Source organism: Pan troglodytes, chromosome 21 (genome assembly GCF_028858775.2).
Source record: "Pan troglodytes isolate AG18354 chromosome 21, NHGRI_mPanTro3-v2.0_pri, whole genome shotgun sequence".
NCBI classification, from domain to species: domain Eukaryota; kingdom Metazoa; phylum Chordata; class Mammalia; order Primates; family Hominidae; genus Pan; species Pan troglodytes.
In genome coordinates, this window is record NC_072419.2 from 41,633,033 (window position 1) to 41,648,009 (window position 14,977).

General features: G+C 44.1%; 1 protein-coding gene across 3 annotated transcripts in view; it reads right to left on the reverse strand.

The window, feature by feature from the left end:
• Window positions 1–13,434, reverse strand: part of UQCC1 (ubiquinol-cytochrome c reductase complex assembly factor 1) — a 108,012-nt gene extending 94,578 nt beyond the window's left edge. For 2 of the 3 annotated variants that reach the window (XM_009437000.4, XM_009436999.4), the window contains exon 1: window positions 13,270–13,434. In XM_009437000.4, coding sequence (XP_009435275.1) covers window positions 13,270–13,293 — 24 coding nt within the window. In that variant the 5' untranslated portion in view covers window positions 13,294–13,434. 3 annotated transcript variants of the gene reach the window in all.
• Between the last annotated feature and the right edge of the window lie 1,543 nt (window positions 13,435–14,977).

The window sequence follows — 14,977 nt, forward strand, 5'->3', positions numbered from 1 at the left end:
TTCAATGTCAGATGTTCCTGTACTAAAAATGTTAACTATGGGATAAGAGGAAACTGCTTCAGATTCAGGGCCAAAGGCGGGGGGAGGGTGCAGGGGGAGCAAGAGGAAATTACAAGTTGAAACAATGCAAACTTTTGGAAGATTTTCTGAAGAATTTCATCATGTAATTTCCAATGTCAACAAAACTTTTCTCTGTAATTTTGGCTCCGGTTGGTCTTAGGCCAATACTTTTAAATCAGTTCTTATTAGAAGAAAGGAACAATCAGCTGTTCTTTCCTTCGCCAATCCTACAACAATTCTTGTCCAAATCCTTAATTGAAACCACTGAAGTGTAACAGAAAGGGTAATCCCAAGTCTGCCATCAAATAGCTGTGAACTGGTTACTCAACAATCTGGGCCTCCATTTTCCCTTATGAAAAATGGGAATAATAAAAGCTATCTCACAGGAGTGTTCCCAGGAACATTCCTAAAAGCACTTTGATAACAGAAAAACACAACTAAAGGCATCACTGTTATGAACAACTGTTACCGAATTATACAAGCCCTGCTTTCCCCAGCAAACTGCCAGAGAAGCAAAAACTGTTTTCTTAAAATATTGTTTGGAATCTGGCATTTATTCCCTTTCTCAAAAGCTTGCAGTGGTTTCCAAGGACCTCTTTATTGAAACTTAAACACCTGGTCCTTACTGGTCTTTACCAACTGGACCCCTCTAAACTCATAATACTTACTGTGTTTTCCACTCAACAGTTTCAACACCTGACTCAGATTCTCTGGTTTGGGAATCACTGCTTCACTCCACACATGCTAATTCCCTTGTAGTAATTTCCTCTGGGACTCTCCTCTTCACTCCAACCCAAACTATAAGCTCAATTGCTTCAAGAAATCTCTTTAGGCCGGGCGCAGTGGCTCACATCTGTAATCCCAGCACTTTGGGAGACCATAGGCGGGCAGATCACCTGAGGTCAGGAGTTCGAGACCAGCCTGGCCAACATGGCAAAACCCCATCTCTACTAAAAATACAAAAATTAGCCAGACATGGTGGCAGGTGCCTGTAATCCCAGCTACTCGGGAGGCTGAGGCAGGGAGAATCGCTTGAACTGGGGAGACAGAGATTACAGTGAGCCAAAATCAGGCCACTGCACTCCAGCCTGCGTGACAGAGCAAGACTCCACTCAAAAAAAAAAAAAAGAAAAGAAATCTGTCTAGATGTCAGCTTCTGGTTCTACTGGCTCTACTCAGTCCTTTTTTTTTTTTTTTTTTTTTTGAGATGGAGTCTTACTCTGTCACTCAGGCTGGAGTGCAGTGGCGCAATCTCGGCTCACCGCAAACTTCACCTCCTGGATTCAAGCAATTCTCCTGCCTCAGCCTGCCGAGTAGCTGGGACTACAGCGGCGCGCTACCACGCCCAGCTAATTTTTGTATTTTCAGTAGAGGCGGGGTTTCACCATGTTGGCCAGGCTGGTCTCAAACTCCTGATCTCAGGTGATCCACTGGCCTCGGCTTCCCAAAGTGCTGGGATTACAGGCATGAGCCACCATGTCGACCTCTACTCGTCCTTTTTCCTTTCCACCTCTTCCACCACTTCATCTATAAATATAAATCTGTGGAAGTACTTATCTCTCTCTTAAGGTACTAATATATTAGGCCTATAACAATTAGCACATCTCAACTTCTCCCAAGTTCAAAAGACATTCATAGCCACTCCCAATGGCAAAAATTATTCCTTTAACTTAAGATAAATGCACTGTTACTAAGTGGGAACTAGTTTTATTGCCATTTTGCCTTTCCAACACTTCAAAACCAAAAAAAAAATTTTTTTCTTTTTTTTTTTTGAGACGGAGTCTGGCTCCGTTGCCCAGGCTGGAGTGCAGTGGCGCAATCTCAGCTCACTGCAAGCTCCACCTCCCAGGTTCACGCCATTCTCCTGCCTCAGCCTCCCAAGTAGCTGGGACTACAGGCGCCCGCCACCACGCCCAGCTAATTTTTTGTATTTTTAGTAGAGATGGGGTTTCACCATGTTCGCCAGGATGGTCTTGATCTCCTGACCTTGTGATCCGCCCGCCTCGGCCTCCCAAAGTGCTGGGATTACAGGTGTGAGCCACCATGCCTGGCCAAAACCAAAATTTTTAAGATAGGCTTCATGTTTTCGTTTCCCGTGCACATTGTTAATTGCAGTGATTTTTACATCAGTATTTCAAAACATTCTGACATACCACCTCTTGTACTGACTACCCTTTAATCAGTCCACTGACAGGCCTGTTTCTGCATGTGGTTTTTTAAGATACATAGTATTTTCCTTGGCTCATTCATGAGCTAGAAAACAATTTACAGGTGTAGCGGATTCTAGTTATTCACCATAAAATCACCACAAACACTGAGTTAGCAAATACTGAACCATTGCTTCTAAAGGAAATGCCAGACTTAGGTTCCTGGAAGCCTCTGGTCACAACATTCATCAACCAATCAATATATAACCTTGTTTTATTGGTTTCTGTTGAAAGACACCCTATTTAATATACATTGTTGATTCATTAACACGGAACTCACAGCCAACAGCACTATAACTCACTTAGCAAAATTTACCTAACAAACATATTTTCCCATAAGGCACATTGTGGCCTTCTCGCACTCAGCAATGCTAGATAGCGTTTCCATACTACACTTGGGTGACATTTTAAAGATGGGATTCACCAACAAAAGCACAAAAATACGAAAAATATGGCACTAAACAGGCCATGAAAAGAATACTTGTTACAGTATGAAAACTGAAACAAGAAGGCGGAATGTTGACCCATCTCAGCCAGGAACACACACATTGGCAGCTCAAATTTCTTACCCCTCTGCAAATGTCCACAAGTGACTACAAAAGTGCTGCAAGTATTGATTTTGGGGTTTCAAATAAATTTTAGCAACTAGGTGAGTTCACAAATATAGAATCTGTGAATAATGAAAATCAATTATAAACATGAAATCCACTTTTTTTTTTTTTTTTTTTTTTTTTTTGAGACAGAGTTTCACTCTTGTTGCCCAGACTGGAGTGCAATGACGCAATCTCAGCTCACCGCAACCTCTGCCTCCTGGGTTCAAGTGATTCTCCTGCCTCAGCCTCCCGAGCAGCTGGGATTACAGGTATGCGCCACCATGCCCAGCTAATTTTGTATTTTTAGTAGAGACGGGGTTTCTCCATGTTGGTCAGGCTGGTCTCGAACTCCCAACCTCAGGTGATCCCTCAGCCTCAGCCTCCCAAAGTGCTGGGATTACAGGCATGAGCCACCATGCCCACCCGAAATCCACTTTATAAGTCACCACTGGTGCCTATATTCCAAATGCCATGGATACTAACTCAATTCCGGAGTCCAAAGAACAGATACTACGGTAACAAACTTTCCTTCCAGTTACAATGTGGCATGCTATAATACAAAAGGATATTTCCACAGAGGGAAGAAGAGAATGTTTAACCATTCCTTCAAAAATTACTGAATACAGGCCGGGCATAGTGGCTCACGCCTGTAATCCCGGCACTTTGTGGCTCACGCCTGTAATCCCAACACTTTGTGAGGCTGAGGTGGGTGGATCACTTGAGGTCAGGAGTTCGAGACCAGCCTGGCTAACATAGTGAAACCCGTCTGTACTAAAAAATACATAATATAGGCCGGGCGTGGTGGCTTACGCCTGTAATCCCAGCACTTTGGGAGGCCGAGGCAGGCAGATCACGAGGTCAGGAGATTGAAACCATCCTGGCTAACATGGTGAAACCCCGTCTCTACTAAAAATACAAAAAATTAGCTGGGTGTGGTGGTGGGCGCCTGTAGTCCCAGCTACTTGGGAGGCTGAGGCAGGAGAATGGCGTGAACCTGGGAGGCGGAGCTTGCAGTGAGCTGAGATCGCACCACTGCACTCTAGCCTGGGCGACAGAGCGAGACTCCATCTCAAAAAACAAACAAACAAACAAAATATATATAATATATATAAATTAGCCGGGCATGGTGGCGCATGCTGGTAATCCCAGCTACTCAGGAGGCTGAGGCACAAGGATCGCTTGAACCCGGGAGGCGGAGGTTGCAGTAGGCAGAGATCATGCTGCTGTACTCCAGCCTGGGTGACAGAGTGAGACCCCATCTCAAACAATAACAAAAAATTACTCCAGTACTTTGGGAGGCCGAGGCAGGCGGACTGCCTGAGCTCAGGAGTTTGCAACCAGCCTGGGCAACACAGTGAAACCCCGTCTCTACTAAAATACAAAAAAATTAGCTGGGCATGAGGGCATGCACCTGCAGTCCCAGCTACTTGGGAGGCTGAGGCAGGAGAATTGCTTGAACCCGGGAGGCGGAGGTTGCAGTGACCTGAGATTGCGCCATTGCACTACAGCCTAGGGGGCAAGAGCGAGACTTCGTCTCAAAAAAAAAAAAAAAAAAATTACCTATACACTGCCTCCTCCCACTTTTTTGGGAGTTTTCAATCTGAGCTTTCAAAAGATTGATTACATACAGGAAAGATTTGAATAAATCAATAAATACATTAAGGGTGAGGGGTCAGGTTTCTATCAGAGAAAGGAGTTAACAAATACGGCAAGGCAAAAGAGTAGAACAAACCCTGTGGTATTAGAATAGATTAGAATAACTGGTGTGGGCTTTTAATATATAAAGAAAAAGATATATGCATGTTTATGCATATATATAGACATATATATATTTCCTACCCACATCCTGGTAGGGCCTGCAGACAATGACACTCCAGTAGCAATAAGCGCATGTAGCACCCAGATGTGGTTTCTAAATAGCAACAACCACTAAAGGAACTAGTCTCCTCAGGAGACAAGTTGACTCCAGAATGGGGATGATGTTCATCAAAGCCTTACAAAGAACTGGCATTATTCCCAGACATCCCATTACTGGGTATATACCCAGAGGATTATAAATCATGCTGCTATAAAGACACACACACACGTATGTTTATTGAGGCACTATTCACAATAGCAAAGACTTAGAACCAACCCAAATGCCCAACAATGACAGACTGGATTAAGAAAATGTGGCACATATACACCATGGAATACTATGCAGCCATAAAAAAGGATGAGTTCATATCCTTTGTAGGGACATGGATGAAGCTGGAAACCATCATTCTCAGCAAACTATCACAAGGACAGAAAACCAAACACCGCATGTTCTCACTCAGAGGTGGGAATTGAACAATGAGAACACTTGGACACAGGAAGGGGAACATCACACACTAGGGCCTGTCGTGGGGTGGGGGGAGCGGGGAGGGATAGCATTAAGAGATATACCTAGGCTGGGCGTGGTGGCTCATGCCTGTAATCCAAACACTTTGGGAGGCCGAGGTGGGCGGATCACAAGGTCAGGAGATCGAGACCATCCTGGCTAACATGGTGAAACCCCATCTCTACTAAAAATACAAAAAATTAGCCAGGCGTGGCCGGGCGCAGTGGCTCACGCTTGTAATCCCAGCACTTTGGGAAGCCGAGGCGGGCGGATCACGAGGTCAGGAGATCGAGACCACGGTGAAATGCCATCTCTACTAAAAATACAAAAAATTAGCCGGGCGTGGTGGCGGGCGCCTGTAGTCCCAGCTACTCGGAGAGGCTGAGGCAGGAGAATGGCGTGAACCCAGGAGGCGGAGTTTGCAGTGAGCCGAGATCGCGCCACTGCACTCCAGCCTGGGTGACAGAGCGAGACTCCGTCTCAAAAAAAAAAAAAACAAAATTAGCCGGGCATAGTGGCAGGCGCCTGTAGTCCCAGCTACTCGGGAGGCTGAGGCAGGAGAATGGCGTGAACCTGGGAGGTGGAGCTTGCAGTGAGCTGAGATTGCGCCACTGCACTCCAGCCTGGGCGACAAAGCAAGACTCCATCTCAAAAAAAAAAGAGATATACCTAATGTAAATGATGAGTTAATGGGTGCAGCACACCATCATGGCACATGTATACATATGTAACAAACCTGCATGTTGTGCACATGTACCCTAAAACTTAAAGTATAAAAAAAAAAAAGAAGCTTGACTCCGAAAAAAAAAAAAAAGAACTGGCATTATTCAACCTGTCTGACAGTTCCTTAGAAGGTCCTATTTCAAGGCTGTCTTAGAACTCACCCAGTGTGAAAAAACCTTTTCCCCAGGAGCACCGGTTGAAAACAAATAGAGGTAACTGTTTGACTTCATGGCTTCCTGAGGCAGTGATTAACAGGTGGAGAAAACAACAGGCTAACCAAAAAGGTTTAAAGGAAAAGCTGAGGAATAAGATGTCCACAGAGGCTTAGAAAAGCCCCAACATATTCCTGGGCATCTAGGAAGCCATGAACATACCCAGGTCTGTGCATATACCCAAAGCTGTGCACATGCTCAGGAAAGACCTAAGAATGTCTCTTACTTGTGGTTGACCTTGAGGTTCTGCATAGCAGGAAGTGAAAATTAAGGCAGAGTTATCGAATGCCTGGCAGAGTGTTATAGGTACATCCCAACGTGCACACAGAGCCCCAAAGGAGAAACTGGGATACTCACTGCTTCCAGGCAGTGAGAACAGAATTTTAAGAAATTTAACAGAAATTTAAAGAAATTTGTTTAATCATTACCTGACCACTAAGCTATCTAAGCAGAGACTTCAGTGGCCACAAACAACAAAGAATACAGACTACAGAATCAATTCAGAAAAGTCACTAAACAAAAATACAACAACAAACCTTGGGAAGGGAAACAATCTGATTTCCGGAGTGGCCACATTATTTAAAATGTCCAGTTTTCAACAACAAAAAGTTATAAAACATGCAAAGAAACAATAAAGTATGGCCCATACACAGGGGGGAAAAATGCAATCAATAGAAACTGTCTCTAAGAAAACCCAGGCAGCAGACAAAGAGATTTTTAACTATTTCAAATATGTTCAAAGATCTAAATGAAAATATGTCTAAAGAACTATAAGAAAGTGGCCGGGTGCGGTGGCTTACACCTGTAATCCCAGCACTTTGGGAGGCCAAGGCAGGGGGATCACCTGAGGTCAGGAGTTTGAGACCATCCTGGCCAACATGGTGAAACCCCATCTCTACTAAAAATACAAAAATTAGCCGAGCATGGTGGCAGGCACCTGTAATCCCAGCTACTCAGAAGGCTGAGGCGGGAGAATCGCTTGAACCCGGGAGGTGGAGGTTGCAGTGAGCCAAGATGGCACCAAAGAGAATATCAACAGAAAGAGAAGTTATTTTTTTAAAGACAAAATAAATTCTAGAATTGAAAAGTCCAACAACTAAAATGAAAAACTCATCAGAGGGACTGAACAGCAGATTTGAACAGGCAGAAGAAAATAATCAGTGGTCTTGAAGATAGGTCAATTTAGATCATCCAGTCCAAGGAACAGAAAGAAAAAGCAATAAAGACAAATTAGTAGCCTCAAAATGAAAAGCAAAAACAAAAAAAGAAAAAAAAGAACAAATTTAACAGCCTCAGACTGTGGGACACCATCAAACACACCAATATATGTATAATTAGAGTCTCAGAAGGAAAGAAAAGGACAGAAAAATATTTGAAGAAATAATGGCAGAAAACATCCCAAACATAATGGAAAATGGTAATTTAGGAATCCAAGAAGCTCTACTAACTCCAAATAGGATAAACACAAAGAGAGCCACAGACACATCATATGCAAGCTGCCAAGAGACAAAGATTCTTTAAATGAGCAAGAGAAGAAACTCATCATATACAAAGTATCCTCAAGAACATTAACAGTTGATTTCTTCTCAGAAACTGTAGCAGCCAGAAGGCAGTGGGATAAAATAGTCAAAACAAGGAAAGACAAAGATTTTCAAACAAGAATTCTATATCCAGCAAAACTATTATTCGAAAGTGAAGGAAAAATGAAGATTTCCCAGATAAACAAAATGGAAAGAATTTGTCAGTAGTAGACTTGCCCTGCAAGAATAAGGCAGACCTTCGGGTTGAAATGAAAGGAAACTACAGAATAACTCAAATCTACATGAAGAAATAAAGTAGACTGGTAAAGGTAACTGTTTAGGTAAATAAAAAATACAGTACAAATGGATTTTTTGTTTGTAATTCTTTTTCTTTTTAATTTAAAAGACAACTACAAGAAGAAATAATTATAAATCTACATTGGTAGACATATAATGCATAAAGATGTAATTTAGATGACAATAACACAATGTTCAGGAAGGAACAGAGCTATATAGAAAGAAAGTCTTTACATATTACTGAAATGAAGTTCGTATTAATCCAAACAAGACTGTTATGAATTAAGATGTTCATTGTAATCCCAGGGCAGCCACTAAGAAAACAGCTCATAAAATATAGTAAAAGCTTGTAACATGTACACAAATTAGCTCAAAATGGATAAAAGACCAAAATGTAGGACCTAAAATGATACAACTTTCAAAAGAAAACTTACGGGAATGGCTTCATGACATTGGATTTTGCAATGATTTCTTGGACATGATATCAAAAAAGTAGGCAATAGGCCAGGCATGGTGGCTCACACCTGTAACCCCAGCACTCTGGGAGGCTGAGGTGGGCAGATCACTTGAGGCCAGGAGTTTGAGACCAGCCTGGCCAACATGGGAAAACTCCCTCTCTATTAAAAACATAAAAATTAGCCAGGTGTGCTGGTGCATGACTGTAATCCCAGCTACTTGGGAGGGTGAGGCAGGAGAATTGCTTGAACCTGGGAGGCAGGGGCTGCAGTGAGTCTAGATTGTGCCACTGCACTCTAGCCTGGGTGACAGTGCAAGATCCTGTCAAAAAAAAAAAAAGAGTGGGCAATAAAAGAAAAAAAAAATAAGTTGGACTTCATGAAAATTTAAAACTTTTGTGTATCAAAGAATAGTATCAACAGACTGAAACAGCAACCCATAGGATAGGAAAAATACATGCAAATCATATATCTGATGAGGGATTGATATTCAAAATATATGAAAAACTTGCCAGATGCAGTGGCTCATGCCTGTAATCCTTGCACTTCGGGAGGCCAAGGCTGGTGGATCACCTGAGGTCAGGAGTTCAAGACCCGCCTGGCCAACATAGCAAAACCCCATCTCTACTAAAAATACAAAATTTAAGGCTGGGCGTGGTGGCTCACGCCTGTAATCCCAGGATTTTGGGAGGCCGAGGCAGGCGGATCACCTGAGGTCGGGAGTTTGAGACCATCCTGACCAACATGGGGAAACCTCATCTCTACTAAAAATACAAAATTAGCCAGGTGTGGTGGTGCAGGTCTCTAATCCCAGCTAGTTGGGAGGCTGAGGCGGGAGAATCACTTGAACTCAGGAGGCAGAGGTTGCGGTGAGCCGAGATCGTGCCATTGCACTCCAGCCTGGGCAACACGCGTGAAACTCTGTCTCAAAAAGAAAAAAGACATGAAGAAGTGCCCAATATCACTAGTCACTAGAGAAATGTAAATCAATAATACAATGAGACACCATTTCATACTCATTAGAATGGCAATTGTCAAAAAACAGAAAATAAGGCCACGTGTGGTGGTTCACACCTGTAATCCTAACACTTCGAGAGGCCGAGGCAGGAGCATCACTTAAACTCAGGAATTTGAGACCAGCCTGGGCAACATAGCAAGAACTCCTCTCTACTAAAAATTTTAAAACTAGCTGGGTGTGTTGGCACACACCTGTAGTCCCAGCTACTCGGGAGGCTAAGATGAGAGGATTACTTGAGCCCAGAAGTGGAGGCTGCAGTAAGCTGTCATTGGGCCACTGCACTCCAGCCTGCGTGACACAGCAAGACCTTGTCTCAAAAACAAACAAACAAAAACCAGAAAATAACAAGTGTTGGCAAGGATGTGGTGAAACTGGAACCCTTGTGCACTGCTAGTGAGAATGTAAAACAGTGTATCTGCTGTGGAAAACAGTAGGACAATTCCTCAACAAACTAAACAGGCTGGACATAGTGGCTCACGCCTGTAGTCCCAGCACTTTGGGAGACCGAGACAATGGATTGCTTGAGCCCAGGAGTTCAAGGTCAGCCTGGGCAACATAAGGAGACCCCATCTCTACAAAAAAGAAAAAAAAAAATTAGCCAGGCGTGGTGGCACATGCCTGTGGTCCCAGCTACTCAGGAGGCTGAAGTGGGAGGATCACTTGAGCCCAGGAGGTCAAGGCTGCAGTGAGCTATGATTGAGCCACTACACTTCAGCATGCATGACAGAGCGAGACCCTATCTCCAAAAAAAAAAAGAGAAAATTCTGACACATGCTACAACATGGATGAATCTTGAGGACATTACGCTAAATGAAATAAGCCAGTCACAAAAGGTCAAATACTGTATGATTCCACTTATATGAGGTACACAAAGTAGTTAAACTCACGGAGACAGAAAGTAGAATGGTGGCTGCCAGGGGCTGGGGAGAAAAGACTATAGAGAGTTATTAATAGGTTCAGAGTTTCAGTTTTATAAAATGAAAATAATTCTGTGGATAAGGGTGGTAAAGATTGCACAACAATGTAAATGCACTCAATACCACAGAACTGTACACTTAAAAAGTTTCAAAGGTGGCCAAGCACAGTGGCTCACGCCTGTAATCCCAGCACTTTGGGAGGCCAAGGCGGGCAGATCACCTGAGGTCAGGAATTCAAGATCAGCCTGGCTAAAATGGTGAAACCCCATTTCTACTAAAAATACAAAAAATTAGCTGAACGTAGTGGCACGTGCCTGTAATCCCAGCTACTCAGGAGGCTGAGGCAGGAGAATCGCTTGAACCCGGGAGGCAGAGGTTGCAGTGAGCCAAGATCAGGCCATTGCACTCCAGCTTGCGCAATAAGAGCAAAACTCCGTCTCAGAAAAAAAAAAAAAAAGTTTAAAAGGTAAATTTTGTTACATGTATTTTACCACAACTTTTTTTTAATTTTCTAAAGTACAGGGTGGCTTTCTGCAATTTTTACTATTTCCAAAGAAAAGCAGAAATGATCAGCAATGCCCAGGACAACTCATAAAAACCATAAGCATGTCCAGTTCCACTGATCAAATGTCCAGGCTCTCTGCTGTAGTCATTCAACAATAGCAGTGTTTTAGTTTCCTCCTCCTTCCCAAAACCATCACTGGAGAAGGGAAAATATTGGCTGACAAGACAAAAAGAGGAAAAAATAAAGCGAGACTAACAAGAATGTTTCAGGAATACTTTTTTTTTTTTTTTCAGACAGAGTTTCACTCTTTCACCCAGGCTGGACTGCAGTGGCACAATCTCAGCTCACTGCAACCTCCTCCTCCTGGGTTGAAGCAATTCTCGTGTCTCAGCCTCACGAGTAGCTGGGATTACAGGCACCCACCACCAGGCCTGGCTAATTTTTGTATTTTTAGTAGAGACAGGGTTTCACCACGTTGGCCAGGCTGGTCTTGAACTCCTGGCCTCAAGTGATCCACCTACCTCAGCCTCCCAATGTGCTGGGATTACAGGTGTGAGCCACGGCACCTGGCCAGGAATACCTCTCTGTGGTTCAGTTTTCTTATCTGTAAAATAGAGGAAATAACACGCCCTCCTTTCCAAAGGGATGTTATAAGGATTAGGTAAGTATTTTAAAGTGCTTAGCACGTAGTAAGTGCCCTATAAAATGATAGTTATTGGGCCAGGCTCGGTGGCTCATGCCTGTTATCCCAGCACTTTGGGAGGCCGCAGGAGGCGGATCATGAGGTCAGGAGTTCGAGATCAGTCTGGCCAACATGGTGAAACTCCATCTCTACTACAAATACAAAAGTTAGCCAGGTGTGGTGGCAGGCGCCTGTAATCCCAGCTACTTGGGAGGCTGAAGCAGGAGAACTGCTTGAACCCAGGAGGCAGAGGTTGCAGTGAGCCGAGATCACACCGCTGAACTCCACCCTGGGTGACAGAGCGAGACTCCATCTCAAAAAAAAAAAAAAATACAAAAATTAGTCAGGTGTGGTGTGGTGCATGCCTGTCATCCCAGCTACTCGGGAGGCTGGCACAGGAGAATTGCTTGAACCCGGAAGCAGAAGTTGCAGTGAGCCCGAGATGGCACCACTGCACTCCAGCTTCGGCGACAGAGCAAGACTCTGCCTCAAAAAAAAAAAAAAAAAAAAAAACCCTAAAGGGTGGCAGGGGAAGGATTAAAAAAAAAACAAAAAACCACTAAATTCAGAACATTCTAATTGCCATTTCCCCAGCAGTCCTCATTTCTGAATCAATTTCTGGCCTGAAATCAAACAATCACTTCACCAGGTGAATCTTTCTGGCAGTAGAGGGGCTACTCTACAAATAAATATTTACTGAACAGCAGTCGAGGGTACCTCACTCTGCTAGGCTGGCAAGGAATACAAGAAGTAAAACTGTCGTCCTTGTAAGACATATATAAAAAGATTAAAAACACAAATGTAAAATAACAATTCAGAAGTTACCCAGACGCAGGAATAGACCATGTCTACTATGAAAAACAGTGTCTTTGACCCAGTTTTTGAAGACTCGCTAAAACTATACACTCTCCCATCCCTCCATGATTAAAAACTAAGCTCTGTATCCTAACGTTTTTTCTGCTGCCACTTTCTTTTCTCCTTTAATTCCTAGAGAAAAGAGTATGCTAGAAGGGTCAGGACTAAATCTCAAGAGGTGCAGTAGTTTCACACACGGGTGCTAAAGAGTCTGGTAGTCTTTCCTTACTTCATTCATTTATTCAACAAGTAATCATTTAACACCTATGATGTGCCAGACACCATGCTAGGCAAAGTGAAAACGACCGAGACAGACATGACTCCAATTCTCACGCAGCTTTCAATCTAATAATCTATATTCCACTTAACTGTACAGTTAAGAACTGACTTATTACCTATGAAAGAAACCCTGAGAATCTCAGAATCTAAAGGGACTGCAGGAGATAAATGTCCTCGTTTTTCACATAGGGTCAATGAGGCCCAAAAGTGACTTGCTTAAAGTCACTATGCATCAGTGACAGTCAGGGACTAGAACCCCGGCCTCCTGAAACTCCAATCAGTGTCCTACATGCTCCTCTCCCTGAGGGGAAGCAGGTACATGGGGGAGGGAAGGAAAAGCAAACCCCATCAAATAAAGGCCAGATGTCAGTCTTCCCCTTCTCGAAAGATGGGGGAGCTAAGGTCAAAACGGGGGTAGGAAGAGGTAGGAAGCTGCCTCAGTTTCCCCACGGAAAAGCGGCCACTCAGCCTAGCTATAACACAGGCTTCCCTCCTGCGATTCCTTCCAATTCCTCCCGCCCTGCCTTGTCGAACTCCAACCCGGGACCCAGAGAGCTACCGTAGAAAATTACTCCTTCACTCACAAGGACTCGCACCAGCAACGCCATGTTTCTCAATAACCATTTCCGGGTGAAGAGTGAGCTTCCGGTGTCCCCTTTTCTACGTCCTCCTTTTGCCGGCGAAAGACTGGCAAGGGGGGCGCAGGCGCAAAGAGGTCGCTACGCGCACGCGCTGTTGTTTTCTCGGCTGTGCACCAGGCTGTCGTGCCCGGGCACGCTCTCCTTGCTGTCTACCCCACTACACGTAACAGTGGTTCAGATCCTTCCCCAACGCCTGTCTCCTTGACCCCAGACCTCGGGGCTTCTCATATCCCTCTCTTTATTCCCCACCTAACCCAGCCTCACTCCTCAGCCCCTCCTTCCCAAACTCCACCCCAACACTTTTCAATGGAGGTTGAAAAGAATAGGACTTTAGGAAATCCCAATCTTTAGAAAGAGCCAGAAGACCGGGCGCGGTGGCTCACGCCTGTAATCCCAGCACTTTGGGAGGCCGAGGCGGGCGGATCACCTGAGGTCAGGAGTTCGAGACTAGCCTGGCCAACATGGCAAAACCCCGTCCCTAACTAAAAATACAAAGAAAGTAGCCGGGCATGTTGGTGTGTGCCTGTAATCCCAGCTACTCTGAAGGCAGAGGTTGCAGTGAGCCGAGATCGCGCCACTGCACTCCAGCCTGGGCGACAGAGCAGGGCTGGACTCTGTCTCAAAAAAAAAAAAAAAAAAAGCCAGAGAAGGAGACTAAGATAAAAGAATACGGGGGATACCAGACTCCTGAAAGTCAAGGCAAGAAGGCGGTCATGTGCCAATCTGAAGCCTGGTAGAGGAAGAAACTTTTGGGATTTGTGGTTGGTTGGTTGTTTAAGGGAAACATCTTTGAATATTGATAGGAAAAGATTAGTGAAGAGTATACAGGGCCGTGCCCGGTGGCTCATGCCTGTAATCCCAACACTTTGGGAGGCCGAGGCAGGTGGATTGCCTGAGGTCAGGAGTTCAAGACCAGCCTGACCAATATGGTGAAACCCTGTCTCTACTAAAAATACGAAAAAAATTAGCCGGGCATGGTGGCATGTGCCTGTAATCCCAGCTACTTGGGAGGCTGAGGCAGGGAATCGCTTGAACCCGGGAGGCAGAGGTTGCAGTGAGCTGAGACTGGGGCACTGAACTCCAGCCTGGGCGACAAAGCGAGACTCCGTCTCACAAAAAAAAAAAAAAAAAAAAAAAGAGTATACAGGAGAATCAATCAAAGAGGCAAGGAGCTTCTTGAGGAAAGTGGCAGAGAACGGCCTTGGTAGAAGACTCCTCTTCCATTACATCCCAAGAGAAGAGAAGACAAAGTACTGGTGCTTTGGGGGTTGAGGGAGCAGAGGGGCAGGATGTTGAAGGACTTCTTTCATTTCATTCAGTCAACAAAGACCTATTGAGTCTTCCCTATGTGCTGAACACAAGACATACTGGCTTCATGGAGTTCTTAGACTGGTGGGGGAGGCATAGGAACCCAGTGAAAAAAATTAAAACTGGGGAGCTACTTTAGTTAGGTTGGTAAGGCCTCTCCAAGAAAGTGACATGTAAGATGAAATCTAAAGGAAGAAGAGGAGCTAGTCATGGGAAATAACTTCACTTGACTATTTTTTTAATTAAATTTATTGATTTTTATTAATTGACAAAAAATATATATTGTGTACAACAGGATGTTTTCTTTTTTCTTTCTTTTTTTTTTTTTTTTTTTGAGACAGAG